The sequence below is a fragment of the Callorhinus ursinus genome, unplaced genomic scaffold (genome assembly GCF_003265705.2).
Source record: "Callorhinus ursinus isolate GAN/ISIS: 27379988/994484 unplaced genomic scaffold, GSC_fseal_2.0 scaffold16, whole genome shotgun sequence".
Taxonomy (NCBI): Eukaryota; Metazoa; Chordata; class Mammalia; order Carnivora; family Otariidae; genus Callorhinus; species Callorhinus ursinus.
Genome location: NW_027397078.1, coordinates 3,451,668 through 3,470,487, shown reverse-complemented (window position 1 = coordinate 3,470,487; position 18,820 = coordinate 3,451,668). Strand labels below are relative to the sequence as shown.

General features: G+C 39.9%; 1 protein-coding gene across 6 annotated transcripts in view; it reads left to right on the top strand.

Moving 5' to 3' along the window:
- Positions 1-18,820, top strand: part of RP2 (RP2 activator of ARL3 GTPase) — a 63,552-nt gene that overhangs the window by 7,117 nt on the left and 37,615 nt on the right. For 5 of the 6 annotated variants that reach the window (XM_025857964.2, XM_025857965.2, XM_025857966.2 and 2 more), the window contains 2 exons: positions 12,366-13,031; positions 17,527-17,641. In XM_025857964.2, the coding sequence (XP_025713749.1) occupies positions 12,366-13,031; positions 17,527-17,641 (781 nt within the window). Of the gene's footprint in view, positions 1-7,710; positions 7,903-12,365; positions 13,032-17,526; positions 17,642-18,820 lie in introns of those variants that run through there. The other variant, XM_025857967.2, reaches the window with a different exon arrangement.

Here is an 18,820-nt window from a genome sequence, read left to right as displayed (position 1 = left end):
ACAGTTTTTTATGTGGACATATGTTTTTATTTCTCTCAGGGATATACCTAGACTTGGTATTCCTGAGTCATATAGTAACTCTATGTTTAACTTTTTGAAGATCTGCTGAACTTTTTTAAAGTGTCTGCACCATTTTATATTTCTACCAACAGGGTATTGAGGGTTCAAATTTCTTCACTTACATAAAGTTTTGGTAAAGGGGAAAAGCACAGAGAGTGAAAAGTATATGGGACTGGGGTTTTAATTTGTATTCTACACACCAGTATACCTCATTGGTAAAGGCCTTTAGCTTTTCCAGCTTTCAATTTCCCAAGATCCACTGGAGTTCTCTAATTCTTTGAGCATCTCAGGATGGGGCGGGGTGGGGGGTAAGCATTGCTAGATGCATTCAGGCAAATCGGGGTAAACAAAGGGAATGTGATAGGATGTGAAATTAGATTAAGATTAGATTAGATGGTATGGAAAATCCTTTTCTTTTTTTTTTTTCTTTTTTAAAGATTTTATTTATTTGGCACAGAGAGATAGTGAGAGCAGGAGCACAAGCAGGGGGAGTGGGAGAGGGAGAAGCAGACTTCCCACTGAGCAGGGAGCCCGATGCGGGGCTCGATCCCAGGACCCTGGGATCATGACCTGGGCCAAAGGCCGGCGCCCAACGACTGAGCCACCCAGGCGCCCCTGGAAAATCCTTTTCAGTCCTAAAATTTTATAATTCTATTTTGTGGTTATCAATTTAGCAATATGGTGAGCTAATATAAATACAGTGCTTCACCTTCTTTTAGCCGTGTATAAGATCAAGGTACTGGTATTTATTATTATTTCTATAATTACTTGGCACTGCCATTTTCATTTATGAAATAACCTTTCAGCTATGTAGCTGTAGTCCTGAAACTGATTTAACGATGTTGAAATTTTAAGTAATTTTATTTTAAATGAAATGTAATTTACATACAGTGAAATTTACCCTTTTAAAGTGTACAGTTACGAGTTTTGGCAAATGAACATAGTCGAGTAACTGATCACCACAGTTGAGATATAGAACAGTTCCATCATCCCGCCAGATTTCCTCATGCTCCTTTGTAGTTGCCTCTGATCACTTTTTTATTCCTGTAGTTTTATCTTTTTTTTAAAAGATTTTCTTTATTTATTTGACAGAGAGAGACACAGCGAGAGCGGGAACACAAGCAGGGGGAGTGGGAGAGGGAGAAGCAGACTCCCCGCCGAGCAGGGAGCCCGATGCGGGGCTCGATCCCAGGACCCTGGGATCATGACCCGAGCCGAAGGCAGATGCTTAACCAACTGAGCCACCCAGGGGCCCCTTGGGGTCATGGGACTTTGTATCCACGTGCCAAGTGTACTGTGGGTCCCACCCACAGCTCCCACTCAAGGGTAAGCCCTTGTGCATGCATCGTTGGGCCCTATGATGGCCCGCTAGCCACACATGTTTAGACTGAAGGTCAGGGACTCCTCTGACCCAAAAGCAACAAATCCACAGTCGGGCCAGCAATCTAGGATTTCGCCTACCAAGAAATTAGCTGGGTCATATTCCACTCTGAGAAATTTAGCTGGGGAATACCAAAATAATTGGACAGTTGGTGGTTCTGATGAGAGAACAGAAACTGTGACTAAAGAAAGCTATGAATGGCGATTCCCTGCAGCAATTAGCAATAACATAATGAAAAGATGCTCGCATGAGATGAAAAAGTTTTGGGGATCTAATGTACAACATGGTGACTGTACTTAACAGTACAGTATTGTGTACTTGAGACTTGCTATGAGGGCAGAGCTTTAATGGTCTGGACAAAACGACCAAATGGTAATTATGTTAGGTAAAGATGTGTTAACTAGCCTTATCGTGGTAAACATTTTGCAGTATATATGCGTATCCGATACACGCGCGTGTCAAGTCATCACGTTGTACACCTTGAATTTACATAATGTTTGGGGGCGCCCGGCTCGGTCAGTTAAGCGTCTGCCTTCGGCTCAGGTCATGATCCCAGGGTCCTGGGATCGAGCCCCGCATCGGGCTCCTTGCTCGGCGGGGAGTCTGCTTCTCCCTCTCCCTCTGTTGCTCCCCCAGCTTGTGCTCTCTGTCTCTCTCTGTCAAATAAATAAATGGAAGAATCTTTTAAAAATAAAGTCTTATTTATTTAAGTACTCTCTTCACCCCACATGGGACTCAAAACTCTTGACCCGGTGATCAAGAGTTACATGCTCTACCAACTGACCGGACTGGGTGCCCCATCCCTATAGTTTTGTCTTTTTGAGAAAGTCATATAAATGGGACCCTGTAGTATGTAACCTTTTGAGTCTGCCTTCTTTCACTTAGCATGATACTTTTAAAATTCATCCATGTTACTGCATGTATCAGGAGTTCCTTTTTACTGTTGATTAGTATTCCATTATATGGGTGTATCATGTTTGTTTATCCATTCACTGGTTGAGGAACATTAGGGTTGTTTTCAGTTTTGGTAATTGTGAATAAAAAGCTGCATGGTTTTTGAGTGAACATAATTTTTCATTTCGTTTGGGTGAATACCTAGGAGTGGGGTCACTGACTCATGGAAATTGTGTGTTAAGTTGTATAAGAAACTGCCAGACTGTTTTCCAGAGTGGCTGTGCCAGTTTGCGTTCTTCCCAGCCGTGTATGAGATCCAGTAGCTATGCCACCAGCACTTGGTATGGTCAGGGTTTTGGTTTGTTTTTTTAATTTTAGCCATTCTAATAGGCATGTAGTGGTATTTCATTGGGGTCTAACTTGCATATCCCTCATGACTAATGATGTTGTGCATTTTTCCATGTACTTATTTGCCATCCATATATTTACTTTGGTAAAGTGTTTATTAAAATCTTTTGCCCCTTTTTTACTACGTTGTTTTCTTAATTGACTTTTGAGACTTATTTTAATATATCCTGGATACAAGTCCCTTGTCATATGTGTGTTTTGCAGATTTTTTTTTTTTTACCAATTAATGATTTGTCTTCTCTTAACAGTGTCTTTTGAAGAATAAAAGTTTTCTATTTTGATAAAAGTCCAGCTTTCAATTTTTTCTTTTATGGATTGCGTTTTGGGTTTCACATCTAGAAAATCTTTGCCCAACCAAGATTACAACAATTTTCTCCTCCGCTTTATTCTAGAAGTTGTAGAGTTTTGGTTTTACAGTTAGGTTCTGTGATCCATTTTGAGTTAATTGTTATATATGGTGCAAAATATGAGAGATTCTTTTTCTTTCTTTTTTACATATAGATTTCCAATTGTTCCAATAACATTTGTGGAAAAGACTCTCCTTTCTGTATTGTATTGCCTTTGCACCTTTGCCAGTGTATACATAAGTCTATTTTTGACCTCTCTATTCTGTTCCATTGATTTATGTGCCTAGTAAACATTGGTTTCTGTTTGAATATGGTTAAATACGAAGAAACAACCAAGAAAACGTACTTAGGAGCCAGACTGCCTAGGTCTGAGACTCAGCTCAAGCACTTAACTAACTGTGTGACTTTGGGCAAGTTATTTATTTAGCCTCTGAGTGCCTAAATTTTCTCATCTGTAAAACAGAGACGATAGTACACAACTCTCATAGGGGTTTTCATGAGTATTTTTTAAAAGATTTTATTTATTTATTTGAGACAGAGAAAGCTGCGTGCAGACCTGCAGGGGGGGAGGGGCCAAGGGGGAGGGAGAGGGCTGGCAGAGCCCGAGGGAGGGCTGGATCTCGCCTTCCTGAGATCACGACCTGAGCTGAAATCAAGAGTCAGACACTCAACACACCAAGCCACCCAGGCACCCCGGGGTTTTTAGGAGTATTGTGTGAATGGATTATAAAGCACTGGAAATGGTGCCTCGTGCCTATAGGGTGCTTCTTATACTCCTGAGCTTTATTTTGGGACTTCAGTGCAGACAGGCTTTCCATTAAAATTTAAAAATTCTACTGTTTCATCTCAGATTATCATTATGGAAGTTTACCTGTGGAGATGAATTTTAATGGAAAATTTGCATTGCTACTCGGTAAAAAATAAGATGTTTACTTTCGTTTTCTGTTAGGAAAATAATGCTTAACTTAGTTTAGTAGCTGTATCAGGTGAATTGCAGCTATTGAAATGTTTCTTTGATTCTTAAAGTGTATTTACTACCTTTTATGGATTGTAGTAAGAAATACAGCCTAAACTAAGCTCACTTCATAAGTGGCTCTTGTGAAATGGTAGCTTGAAATATGACCTTTCCATGTTTGTGATTTTGGGCACTTTATTTGAGAAAGAAGAGTTAACTTTTGCAAAATTACTGTTGTACTAAGCTTCAGGTTATCTATTATTACTTTTTGTTTTGAAGAACTTTCAGGATTTGTTGAGAAAGTACAGCAACATAAATCCTAAATTTCTCCTTTGTAGACCATATTTACAGTCCAAATAATTTTGTACTATAGAACTCTGTAGCTTAGAGGATCTTTAACTATAGCATTAATTTCTCCCCATAAATAGAAGAACTGAGGTGTCTGGATAAGACACTTAGAAGAATAGTAAATTACATTTAACTCCTCACCATTAGCAGTTGTTATGGACTGAGTGTTTGTGTCCCTCCAAAATTCCCATGTTGAAGCCCTAACTCTCCGTGTGGCTGTGTTTGGAGATGGGGCCTCAAAGGAAGTAATTAAGGTTAAAAGGGATCATAAAGGTGGGGCCCTGATCTGATAGGATTAGTGTCCTTATAAAAGAGACATCAGAGAGCTTGCCCAGCACTCACCCAGGAAGGAAACCAACTGTGATGGCACCCTTAATCTTGGACATCCCCAGCCTCCAGAGTGTGAAATATAAATTTCTGTTGTTTAAGCCACCTGGGTGTTATTTTGTTATGGCAACCAGTCTTAGTCTGTCTCAGGCTGCCATGACAAAATAGCATAGACTAGGTAGCTTAAACAACAGACATTTCTTTATTAAATGGTTCTAGAGACTGAGAAGTCCAAGATCAAGGTACCCGCAGATCGAGTGTCTGGTGTCAAAGATAAATACTGCTGGACATTAGTTAAAGCATTGAAAACAGATTTTGTTCAGTAACTGCTGACACTAGGGGACAGAGCTGAGCTCCATACCAATTTGTGTAGAGCTGATTTCAGCAATTTTATCAGGAAAATGAGGGAACTGGGAGAGCAGGGGCTCCATAAAGTCAGAGAAGTGAAAATTACAAAGTTGGTCAGTGTAAATGTGATTAAACCAGCTGTGTTTGTTCACTCGCAGTTATCAACCTTAGGATTCTGTCCTCCCACAGAGACTGGTGGTACACAGAGGCCCTATCCTTCCTGGTAATTATATTTCAAAGGAATGACTCTCAGGTCCTTGAGAAAGATATCACTGAGTTTTAAGACTTACATATTCACAACTGTTAAGCCCCCTTTTTAAAAAAAAAGATTTTATTTATTTATCTGAGAGAGAGAGAGAGAGTACACAAGCAAGGGGAGCAGCAGAGGGAGAGGGAGAAGCAGACTCCCGGCTGAGCAGGGAGCCCAATGCGGGGCTCGATCCCAGGACCCTGGGACCATGACCTGAGCCGAAGGCAGACCCTTAACTGACAGAGCCAACCAGGCGCCCCTGTTAAGCCCTTTTTAATAAATGCTCTAAGAAAGGGAAGTCAGGGGCCTATTATCAAGTATTGGCTAGAATAAGTAGTAAATTTTCCTGGCAGGAAGACTTTCCAGGCAGGAATTTTAATGGGGGTAGGGGGGTAGGGTCCTTCTAGAGACATGGCTTTGTGCTGCTAGAAGACATGCTAGAGTTTGGTCGGGTCTCTTACTGCAGGGATTTGGACCCATTGTAATGTGCCAAGAGTTCCACAGTTCTCACTGGTGAGGGCCTGCTTCCTGGTTCATATTCTGTTACCTTCTTGTGGACTCATGGCCTTTCCTCTAGTGTGTGCACAAGGAGGGAGGGAGACCGAGGGAGGAAGAGAGGGAGATCTCCTCTTCTAAGAGCCCTGATCCCATCATGAGGCCCTGCCCTTATGATTTCTTCTAAACCTGAAAGGCCTAACTCCCAAGTACCATCACTTTGGGGGTTAGGGCTTCAGCATTTGAACTTTGAGAGGATACAGGTATTCAGTACATAACACTTCCTGTGCAGACTAAGGCAGCAGCTCAGTAATTTCAAAGTTAAGAAAGAGTGGATATTATTTCTGCGTTTGCAACAAGTCTTAACCGCAACTACTGATATAGTACTAATTATAATTAATATAGCTGAAACTTCTCAAATACCATACATCTTACATATCATTTCCATGCAAAACAAATTTGCCAAATTCCTTTAAGTAACAGGTATTAACTGTTATTTTTTTAAGATTTTATTTATTTATTTGAGAGAGAGCACACACTAGCTGGGGGGGAGGGGCAGAGGGAATGGGAAAAGCAGAGCAGACTCCCCACTGAGCAGGGAGCCCGACCTGCAGACCCCAGGACCCCAAGATCAAGACCCGAGCCAAAGGCAGATGCTTAACCAGCTGAGCCACCCAGGCGCCCCAACTTTTATTTTTTTATTTTTATCCAAACACTGGTTTGTTCCCTACTTAATTCTCAGATAAATATGCTTGCAAATGTTTGAACTTGTTATCCATATCTCAGGCAAAGATAATTTGGCCAGAATCTTGAACCCCAAATTAATTCCCCAGGAAGATACAGAGTTTTACATCAGAGTTTTAAGGAGTTTCTGGTACAGTGAGATAAACTATAAACCGAAACTTGAAGATTCTACTTGCCCATTGAGTCTGAGGCCTTGGTAGAGACAGGCCAACTCCTGGGCTCCTTTTCCCTGCACCTAATCCTGGTGCGCTTGATCTTCTCACCCCCACTGCGGGAGGTGGGTTGGTGCCAAGGTGACAGGCTGAAGAAGACCAGACAATGTTTTTACCCTCCTTAAGGCCTAAAGCAGAACTGACTGAAACCACTCTTGCAAGTTCCCTTTTCTCCACTTTAAGGCCTGGATTAGATCCAGATCCCATTAGCCTGCTCCGTGACCACATTCCCATCCCCTTTGACTGGCTCTTCCAAGTGGAAGGCAGCCGCAGCTTTCTTTTACCGCAGGTATGGGAGAGAAGAGAATGTAAAAAGGAGAAACCCAGGACTGGTATTAAGAGTGCCCTTGCCTCCTTTGTGTATAATTATCTTCCTACTCAGAAGTTGGCCAGCTTGCGCGGTGACCTGACTAAATGTCCCTAGGAATATCATGTTGTTCTTGATCATTATCGGGATCTCTCTTCTTTGGGGATGGCGTGGAGAATGGGGGAGTGGGGAAGTGTGTGATTACCAAACTTAGTTACTCTTCACATTTGTTTATTAAAACGACCCCTGGGGACCGCCTCCCTCCCGGTTACACTCTGAGGTAACAAAGATTCAGTAGTTAAAATGGATTCAACATGGGTGTATGGAGTGCCTCTGTGGTGCCAAGCACTGTTCTAGGTGCAGGGGAAACAAGGGTGAGCAAGGCAGATAATCCTTTCCCTCATAGACCTTATGTCCCAATGGAGGGCTGGTAGAATAAAGACAATAAATACAATTCGTACATAGTGCATTAAAAGGAAGTTAAGTGCTTTGGAGAAAAATAAAGAAGGGTAAAGAGGTCGTGTTGGAGGAGGTGTTTCCGTTTTAAGTAGATTGGTTACAGGATGCCAGCCCAAAGATCGCTGTACAGGAAGAGATAGACACCAGTATTTAATGCAACATAGAGCCTCCGAAAAGGGGGAGCAGGCTCCTGGTTGAGGAAACTGGAGAGCTTCCCAGAAACAAGTTTGACAGGTGGACAGGAAGAACTAGGAGAAGGCCGTCTGGGCAAAGGAGAATCAGAGGGCGGAGACAAGTCATGACAAGTGCTTCAGAGCTACTGAGGAATACGTTGCCACAGCAGATCAATAGGAATTAGGAGCAAAATGTAAGTTGTTACCACGTAATAGTGACTTACATTGAAGGATTTTTCTAATACTGAACCATTTGCACTCAACTTGGTTGTGGTGCTTTCTCTTTTTATAGGATTGATTTAATTTGCAGGGTGGTGGTGTGTTGTGTGTTTTTTTTTCTTCCCCCATCTACAGATGTGAGTGAAATGAACCTAAAATCTTCTTCTTTTGTTATGTCTTTGTTTTTCTTACTAGGTTCTTGCCAGGCAGGCTAGTAGCATGAGTTAGGACTGGTCCTTCTTTTTCTGTTGTCTTTATGGGTTTGCATAAACCTGGGATAAATAAAATTGGAATCTGCTTATAAAACCATCTGGACCTGGTGTTTTCTTTGTGGGAACACTTAGCCCACTGGTTGTATTTCGTTAGCAGTAAATAGCATTTTATTTAAGCTTTTAACTTCCTCTGAAGTCAGTTGTGCGAAGTTATTTTGGGGGGCGCCTGGGTGGCTCAGACGGTTGAGCGTCTGCCTTCGGCTCAGGTCGTGATCCCAGGGTCCTGGGATCGAGCCCCGCGTCGGGCTCCCTGCTCAACAGGAAGCCTGCTTCTCCCTCTCCCTCTGCCTGCTGCTTCCCCTGCTTGTACACACTCTCTCTCTCTCTCTGTCAAAAATAAAATCTTTAAAAAAAAAGTTATTTTTTAAGAGATTTGTTCATTTCATAGACAAAATCTCCTGAAACTTGTTGGTATATGGTTATTGATACTACTCTCTTTTTAACCTCCATTTATGGTAATATCCCTCTCTTCATCCATATCGTTCGTGTTTCATTCTTCTTTCCTTGGTCATTCTTGCCAGAAGTTTGCCTATTTTTTGCCCCCCCCAAAAGAAAACATATGTTTGGCTTTGCTGATGTTTTCTATTATATATTTAATACCTAAGCCATTAACTTCTATTTATCTTTTTCTCCTGCTTTCTGTAGGTTTTATTTATTGTCTAATTTCTTAAGATGGACATTTAACTAATTTTGAGTGTTTTTATTATAGCTATTTAAGGTTATAGATTTCCTTCAAAGCACCATCTTTGCTGCATCCCAAATGTGGCGCCTTAACATTTAATTCTAAGTATTTTTAGATTTGATTATGATTTCTTCTTTAACCCATGAGTTATCGAGCAGTGTGTTTTTAAAATTTTCAAGTAGGCAAGAATTTTTAGAAGTATCTTTTGTTATTAACTTTTAACTTAATTACATGTTGGTCCCATATCATGGTCTGTAAGTTATCTGTCATTTGAAATTTGTTTAGGCTTTATGATCTAGTATATGATTTTTAAAAAAGCTTTAATGTGTCCTTAAGAAAACTGTGAGTACATTCTACTTGTCGGATGCAGAACTCAAGCTTATTCTCATTGTGTTTTTCAGATCTTATATATTTTGTTAATATTTTTGGTCTCCTTGACCAATCAGTAGTTGGGAGAAGCACATTAGAAGACACTTCTTAGATTTTAATCTGCCAGTTATGAGGGTTTGGAGAGGTCCAGAGCAACCGTCAGAGTCAGTCCCCACCTGTTTTTTCCCAGCTCTTCACCAGCCCAGGGTTTCTGTCCTGCCCTGAATTTACTCAAAGGAAGTCTGGACCAGAGATCTGAGTCCCAGCAGGTGTGGAAGAAGCGCTGTTGTCTCAAGATTTAGGGTGGGGGAGAAGCAAGAGCAGAAATCCCAGAGGTTCCTTTTCTGTTTTATCCTCCTGCTCTCCCCCACAGGGACTTCTCATAGTTTCCCCTTTTCTTGGTGTTTTCCTTACATGGTCCCTTTGGGGCTGATCTTAGGCAATAGGGAACCAGCAACCATGCTAATTCAGTTTCTTGGTAGAGACCAAACTGGAATACTGTACCTCTTTTGGGGGAAAAAAAAAAAAAAGATAAGTTTATTTACTTGAGGGGGCAAGCAGAGGGAGAGAATCTTCGAGCAGAGTCCGCACGGAACTTGGAGCCTGACACGGGGCTCGATCTCACAATCCATGAGATCACGACCTGAGCCAAAACCAAGAGTAACGCAACTGATTGAGCCACCCAGGCGCCCCGGTACCTTTATATACATGCATCACCTGTAAAATCCTAGAAATAGAATTGCTTGAACACTTCTTTCCACATTAAACCTGTGTTTGCCTCCTGTATTTTTCCCTTCTTCTGATGTATGGCACACTAACATCCAATCATATAAATCAGAGCAGTGTTTTTTCAAACCCTTCAGTGGGATAATAGAAAATTTGGGGGGCTTAACACAAAATTAGGGTAAATATTATTTGTGAAGCTTTCATTTCTTTGGTATGTGTACATGCACAAATACAAGTAGGTGTACTGGGCTGTGCTGAAGAATCTACTAATGTGGATTATAGTCCAAAAAAGTCAAAAAACACTGACTACAGAACTAGGAATCATTTTGGATCCATCCTTCTGCCTTACCTCCTATAGCCATTGAATTACCAAATTGATTCTACTTCCTCGATATTTCTCAAATTTATCCTATCTTCCGCTTCTCTCCTAACCACTGCTCTCCGTCCAGTCCTTGCTGGATGACTGACTGCAACAATCTCAGATCCATGCTCCCCCTCCATATTCTTATCAGAGTAATCTTCCTGCAATGTAAATTTTTCTTATTTAAAATCTTCCTGTGGTAACCAATTGCCCATGGATAACTTCCAGGCTTTATGATACGGCCCTTGCCTATCTCTCTAGCTTCATCTACTCCCATTCTAGTATCACTGGTAAACACCAAACCACTTTTGTTTTTCCTCACGTTCTCCGAAGAGTTTTATTTTGTTAATTCTTTCACTTTTGCCTGGTGTGGGAAGGGACGCTCCTTTACTCCTACCCGTTTTATGTGGTGATCTTCAGCTTGTTCATTCTCACTTTGTTAGTAAAGTCTTACACCCCTACCTCCCCCACCCCAGGTGTCATTCTCCTCTGTGTTTCCAGAATATTCTAGGCATCTTGCATTACACAGCCAAGTTGTTTTTAAATCATCTGCTTAGGTTAGTGTTTACTTTTTTATGGGAAGAGCTGGTCATACTCATGTCAGTGCCTAAGAGACCATCTGGCTCATATTGGGTGTTCAAATGTTGGTTGAATGACTGAAGATCTGGGAAGTTGAAGTGCCTCTTCCAAGGTGATGTTGCTTATAGGTGACAAAGTTAAGACTGGGAGACAAAGTGCCTCTCTTATTGCCTCATGCTGCAGACCAGTACTCCTTCTAGTACATTATATAAAACTGGATAAGTACAACATTTATTGTGCAATACTGAATAAGTCACTTTAAGTTAGTTTGGTAATGGTTGGGATGATTATCCTCTGTGACTAATCAAAATTTTACCTACTCTCTGGGAGTCTATTTCTGGCACATGAATAGTTTTGCATGAAATCTAATATGTGCAAAAAGGTAAAACAGTGCAAGTAGACTCACATGTAATTAAAAAAAATCAAAATGGCCTTTTTGTGGCTCTTAGAGGTCAGTTAGAATTTTAAAATATATAATGTGACAAATTCCAGGCATACTGTTTAAAAGGTTATGTGTGCTTTAGTTTAGAATATCTAAAGATAGGAATGGTGGCATTTAAAGAATTACATTGTAGGAAAAGCTCAATAAATATTTGAATCAAACTTGCAGATGGGAGTTATGCCATATAGTAATTCTTGTGCCTTCGGGTTCTTCCATTTTCTGTAGCATATTGCAGAAATCAGTCGGGGTTTAGAAACTAAGACCCATGCATCCATATACTGAAGGATAGAGAAATATATTTCAGTCTGGGTGTATTTCCAATTTCAGAAGTTTTTAAAGAAGCAGCAGAAGTTGTTTTAAATTTTCACTTGTGGAATTTAAGAAGCAACACAAACGAACAAAGGAAAAAGACAGTCGAAACACCGGACTCTTACATAGAACAAACCGGAGGTTACCAGAGGGGAGGTAGGTGAAATAGGTGATGGGGATTAAGGAGGGCACTTGTGATGAGCACCGGGTGATGTATGGAATTATTGAATCACTACACTGTACACCTGAAACTAATATGACACTATATGTTAATTACACTTGAATTTAAAAAATTTAAAAATTGAAGCATCAGGAAAAAAGAAAGGGTCAGAGCTGAAATATTCCTTAATATCATCCAAAATGCTGTGTGCGTGAGAATTTCCCCAACGGTTTCAAAAAAGTATCTCTATAGTTGGTATGTTGAAACAGGATCCACACAATGTTCACACCTTGTTTGGTTGTTACGTCCTTGAGTCTTTCTTTATCACAGTTTCCTCTCCCTTTTTTCCCCCTCATTCCTCTTAATTGTTGGAAAAAAATAATTTGTGCTGTTCATTTTCTTACTGTGTTGCCAAGTTGGTGAGAGTAGGAACTTCTTATTTTAGCGCCAAGAATTGTGCGTGGTACCCAGTAGACACTTGACTAATATTTGTTGAATAATGTTAGTAATACTCAAGGCCTGTGTTTTGTCCCTGCAGGTTAATCCAAAAGACTACATGTTCAGTGGCCTGAAGGATGAAACAGTAGGTCGCCTACCTGGCCAAGTGGCAGGACAACAGTTTCTCATTCAAGACTGTGAGAACTGTAACATCTACGTCTTTGATCACTCGGCTACAATTACTATCGATGACTGTACTAACTGTGTAATTTTTCTGGGACCTGTGAAAGGCAGTGTGTTTTTCCGGAATTGCAGAGATTGCAAGTGCACGTTAGCCTGCCAACAGTTTCGTGTGAGGGATTGTAGAAAGCTGGAAGTCTTTTTGTGCTGTGCCACTCAACCCATCATTGAGTCTTCCACAAACATCAAGTTTGGCTGCTTCCAATGGTACTACCCTGAATTAGCGTTCCAGTTCAAAGATGCAGGGCTAAGTATCTTCAATAATACCTGGAGCAACATTCATGACTTTACACCTGTGTCAGGAGAACTCAACTGGAGCCTTCTTCCAGAGAATGCTGTAGTGCAAGACCATGTTCCTCTACCTACTACCGAAGAGCTCAAAGCTGTCCGAGTTTCCACAGAAGCCAACAGAAGTATTGTTCCAGTATCTCGGGGTCAGAGACAGAAGAACAGCGATGAGTCATGCTTAGTGGTATTATTTGCTGGTGATTACACTATTGCAAATGCCAGAAAACTAATTGATGAGGTAAGGAGAGAGAGAAGAGAGACAGACACACACCTAGATAGGAACACAACACTTTCTGGAGAACTTCTATTCTTTTCAAAAATTGGCTATTAGGAATACAGGCAATCCTTAAGTTCTAGTCCTCTCCCCCCTGCAGATGTATCTGTAAGCTGGTTGCTTGGCCTCAAAAGACTTTCCCAAAGAAACTTTAAAAAAATATAATTCAGTAAGCATTTATTAAGCACTTATTATGTAAAGAGTTACTTCTGTTGCCATATTTCATTGGCTATAGGATGCACATTTGTTTCCACATTTTTGCTCATCCGAAATGCATCTTACAACTGATAGCAACTTAAAGCTGATGACCTACAGTATATGCTGGAGATGGAGACACATGGGCAAAATTCTCTGCCCTCGGAGAACTTCCATTCTTTCTAATGAATGATTTCCACGGAAGCTTACAAAAGTAGTACTGCATAGTAAAGCATGACCTTATTTAGTTGGGAATATTTTTTTGGAGTTTTAATTGGTTGGAGGGGGTGGCAAAGACATTTAGGAGTACAACTTTTGGCCACTGGGGCGACTGAAAACCACCTCCACATTATTCTCCTTTGCCCTGTTGCTATGGGAAGGGGAGGTTGGTGTGTAAGAATGAGGTGGGAGCTGGGATAGCAGAGGTGGTGGGCTCAGGAGCAGGGACTCAGTGAGTTTGGGATTAAAGAAGAGTCCTTCTAGCGGAAGCAGCTTCCACTTGAAAAATAACTGGGGACGTAGAGATTAGAGGCTCCAGAAGCAGCAGTTCCTATGTTGGTGGGTGCTCCAGTAGGGAGGCAGCAGTGGGACGTATTGGTCACTCATTAATCAGATGTTCTTCAGAAGGAGTGGTCAAATTTAAAAATCAAACTTCCGGAAATGAAGAAGTGAATGGAAAACTCAAGTCTCCTTTTGAATGGATTTTTTAAAAAATTATAACTGTTCTTTTAAAAAAAAAAAAAACATTTGATTTATTTATTTGACAGAGAGAGAGAGATAGCTAGAGGAGGAACACAAGCAGGGGGAGTGGGAGAGGGAGAAGCAGGCTTCCCGCGGAGCAGGGAGCCCGATGTGAGGCTCGATCCCAGGACCCTGGGATCATGACCTGAGCCGAAGGCAGATGCTTAACGACTGAGCCACCCAGGCGCCCCTAAAAATTGAAACTGTTCTGTCGAAAGGAAGATTATAGGGGGGGGAAAAAACACTAAAACTGACCACCGCTCTGTAGCTATACATCCCACAATGTAGAAAACCCATGTCTGAAACCTACAAAGTATATCTGAAGTCTAGTTTTCAAAACAACAGAAACCGAAGTATAATTTTAAGACTGTGGTATTTTTATTTTTTGTTCATGCCAATCTGCTGAAAACATGCTATGAATCTGGTAAGATATAGAAAAAGTACTTCTGGCCTTTGAGCAATCTAATCACATGCTAATCCAACATCCGAGAGGTCAGCATTTTCATTATACTTCATGGTGACTTAGAAAAAAATCTACATACAGTTTTCAGACAATGTAATTATTCAGGTTAAACTCCTTTTTTGGTAGGAACTGAGAAGTGGACATAAAGAATAGGTAGCACGTTTAAAGAAAAAAACCCATCAAAACAGTCTTTCTTCATGAGTCATCAGATGTTCTTAACCTTTTAATTTTTGGTATCTGATGTGTGAAATGGCAACATTGTGTGCACTTGAAAGCAACATGACCGGGAAGAATGATGTTCTTTAGATGTCCTTCTGGAGTACAAGATATTTTAAAACAAAAATGCAACAACAGCTGTGATAATAATAGCTAACACTTATATAGTGTTCACTGTATACCAGGCATTGTTATAAGGAATTTAAATGAAGTAACTCCCTTAATTTAGAATAACCTATGAAATAGGTGCCATTTAGTCCCCTTTTTACAGATAAGGAAAATGAGCCACAGAGAGAGCAAGTAACTTGCAAAAGGTCACTCAGCTGGTAAACAGCAGAGCCATGATTTAAATCCAGACTTAGAAAAAAATCTACAACAGTTTTCAGACGATGTCATTATTCAGGTTAAACTCCCTTTTTGGTAGGAATTGGCTTTAAAGCACAGTCTGAACCCTTAAGCATGATGCTAATCTGCTGCCCCAGTGGTAAAGGAACGTTGACGACTGCCTGGTGGAGCAGGAATGTGACTGAAAGTGCAGGGAGTCCAGGCAGATACTACCCTTCAGCCTAGAAGGAAAAACCCTGGGACTTGGTGGTTGGAGTTATCCTACCTAATTCTGAAAGCACAGAATTAAGGAATGACAAGAGCACAAAAAGAAAATGCCAAGTACATGTGAAGAGGGTATCAAAACATGCTAAAAGATCACTGACTTACATATTAAGGGAGAGATTACATATTTTTTCAAAAAAAAAATGAAGCTCAAGTTCCCAGGAAAATATGTGTAGGAGGTACCTAATTCTGAGATGAAAAAAATAAAACAAAACAAAACAAAACAAAAAAAACCCCACAAAACTTGAGTTTTTCTCATATCATAACCCGAATACCTTAAGACAGCTTCGACTGGAACTGGGATCGCTAACTCTGGTTTTGTTAAACCCTAGGAGTATCGCAGAATTTTGTTTCACATTGTTTTTATAAATTAAATGTATCATAATAGTTTTTTGAGATAGGAAGTCCAGAAAAGCTGAATAAAGCAGAAGGCACATTCCAAAGGGAATTGAGAGAAGTTACTGGGCCTCAGTTTTCTCTCCTAAAAATCAGATTTCTTGCTTCCTCTTAGGTACATCACAGATATGCACAGGATAAATTAGTGTAAAAGTAGTTTGAATTGTTTGGAAGTAATGTATTGCATAATTTAAGTTGGATAGTTAGCGCTATTTTCAAGTTTTTATAAGTAGAGGAATTTCCATGAATAAAGAGTCTCCAGATATCTGCAGTGAGATATCAAAATAGATCAAGTTTTGTAATTCATTATTTGTTTTTAGGGAACAGTATTTTGAATTAATCATCTTGCCAGTTTATGCGTCTGACTACAAAATGAGAGGTAGTGAGCCATCTAGAAAATCTGAAACAGATGTAGGATTATTTCTGATATTTTAAGTAACTTTGCAGTCATCACCTGGCAGTGGATGTCCACGCAATTTTCTGCTACTTTTTTATGTATGTTTCTTTTTTCTGAGGCAGCATTGAGGGTTCTGAAAAAGGTTTTGAGTTTGAATCCAATTTGATGGAATGGTATGGGATAAGGTAGCTGATTGGATGAAATACGATCAGCCAATTTTATAGTGGAATAGCTGGGAAATATTCACAGTCAAGTAAGTGAAAATTTGTAGAATATTATATAAGTATCTGAATTTCTTTTAGAGATCTAAGTGTGGAAAGTTAAATATACTAAAATGTTAACAGTTGTGGTTATTCTTGGGAATTGGGTTAAGAGCAGGATTTTCTTTTCTTTTTTGTGATTATATGGATTTTACAATGAACATGTGTTATTTCTGTAATGGGAGAAAAAGAAAACTGGGGAGGGTAAAAGGAAGTATACCCAAATGGCAGTGGCACCTTTGAGTGGTGGCACCTCGGTTCGTATTTGTTTCTATTTTTTTCATTTTTCAGGTGTTCTGTGTTGAGCATATATGTATGTTACTATTATACTTAAAAATCCAATAGGCTTTGCTAAAAAAATTAAAGTGGTTGAATACTTTGCATTTTTAAAGACTACTTTCATCATTATTTTAAAAATTAATGTGTACTTATTGTACAGAATTGTAGAAATAAAGAGTATGTGTTTAAAAAGAAGTTTAAAAAGAAGAAATAAAGAAGAGTAAATGTTTAAAAAGCATCCATAACAAAAAAAAAAAAAATCACCCATAACATACTGTATCTTGAATAGTCTTTTTAGGAATAATCTTTCATTTATTTCATCTATCATCCGATTAACTAGGTTCGAATCACAGTTCTGTTACTTGATAGTTATGTGACCTTGAGTAAGTTTCTTTACCACTCTGTGCCTTCATTTTCTCACCTGTAAAATGAGGGTAATAATAGTACCTACCTCATGAGAGGGTTAAATGTACTATACATGTAAAGCACGTAAAACTGCCTGCACACAGTAGGGCTCCATAAATGTGGTCTATCACCATTGTGCTATACTATATATATGTTTGTAGCATGCTTTTCAAAATTATGACATAAGCTTTTCCCCACTTTATTATTTGTTATGTTTAATGAACTATGCTATTTCATCATGCGATGAATGTACCCTAGTTTACCTACTTGACCATTCTCTTCTCATTGGACAAACATTAGGCACTGCAGACTACCCATCTGGAAAAATCTTGTGTATATGAAAACTTGTTAGAGCAAACGCCTTGAATTAGAGTGATGATTCAAACAAAAATCAGCATGCTGTGTTGCATTTTATACAGAAAAATACTAGAATAGAAAAATATTGTTTTAATCTCAGAAGTTCATTTTAAACTCTAAATGAAATTTTATTTTCCACAGATGGTCGGTAAAGGCTTTTTCCTAGTTCAGACAAAGGAAGTGTCAATGAAAGCCGAGGATGCTCAAAGGGTTTTTGGGGAAAAAGCACCTGACTTCCTTCCTCTTCTGAACAAAGGTACGTTCTGGACGATTGGTGTACTTGTGTGCTTATCCACTTGACGTGATTAGATCTGCTCTTGCCTTTAGCATTTCTCTTACGTTGCCTTCTCCTCCTTTGTTTGTTTTATGGTTTTTCTTCTGTTACTATTCAAAAATGTCAAAATTTCACATCAGTCAAAAATTCCTATATAACTAACTAGGCATTAGGTTTTCTTTCCTCTTTTGTCATCTTAGTACTTGAAAGTCATACTCTGTTATTATATATTTTGTTATTTTAATTATTATTTTATTGTTGTTATATTATTGTACTACAATGAGTGACTGTTTCGTTCTCCGTGCCCAGAGTTACAAAGCACTTCATAAGGATTCTTTCTGCCTTCAGTGGGCTTTGACCATACTGGAAAGGAAATAAGAAATACAAATAAAATGGTATACTATTTTATGTATTTAATGTGATTGATTACCTTCTCATGCATAACTAGAATTGTTTTCCCCAGTGGGCAAATGCCGCCAACAAATTTCAGATACTGGAAATACGTCTGCAAACACAGGAACTGGAATTCATATGCCCTCCGGAAGGGTTATGTCTGTCTGTATGTATTTGAAGGTATACTGATTCTAGAGGACAGAGTTCTGTTTATCTGTCAGAGCAGAGACATTGTTTGCTCAAGGCTCAGCAGGCTTTTCTTTACTGGCCTGAGCAAATATGTATAGTAATATGCAATGCTGATTGAGTATACCCTAAAAAGATGGCACATCTGCATTTACATGCTTGTTATGTATAAATTATAATAACTGCAAAACCTATATGAAAAGGTTGGAGGAGGGGCGCCTGGGTGGCTCAGTCGGTTAAGTGTCGGACTCTTGATTTTGGCTTAGGTCATGATCTCAGGGTTGTGAGATTGAGCCCTGCGTCCAGCTGCGTGCTCAGCAGGGAGTCTGCTTGAGGTTCTCTCCCTCTCCCTCTGCTCCCCCATGCTCTCTCTCTCTCAAATAAATATATAAATCTTAAAAAAAAAAAGAAAATGGGGTGCCTGGGTGGCTCAGTCGTTAAGCATCTGCCTTTGGCTCAGGTCATGATCCCAGGGTCCTGGGATCGAGTCCCGCATCGGGCTCCCTGCTCTGCGGGGAGCCTGCTTCTCCCTCTCCCACTCCCCCTGCTTGTGTTCCTGCTCTCGCTGTCTCTCTCTCTGTT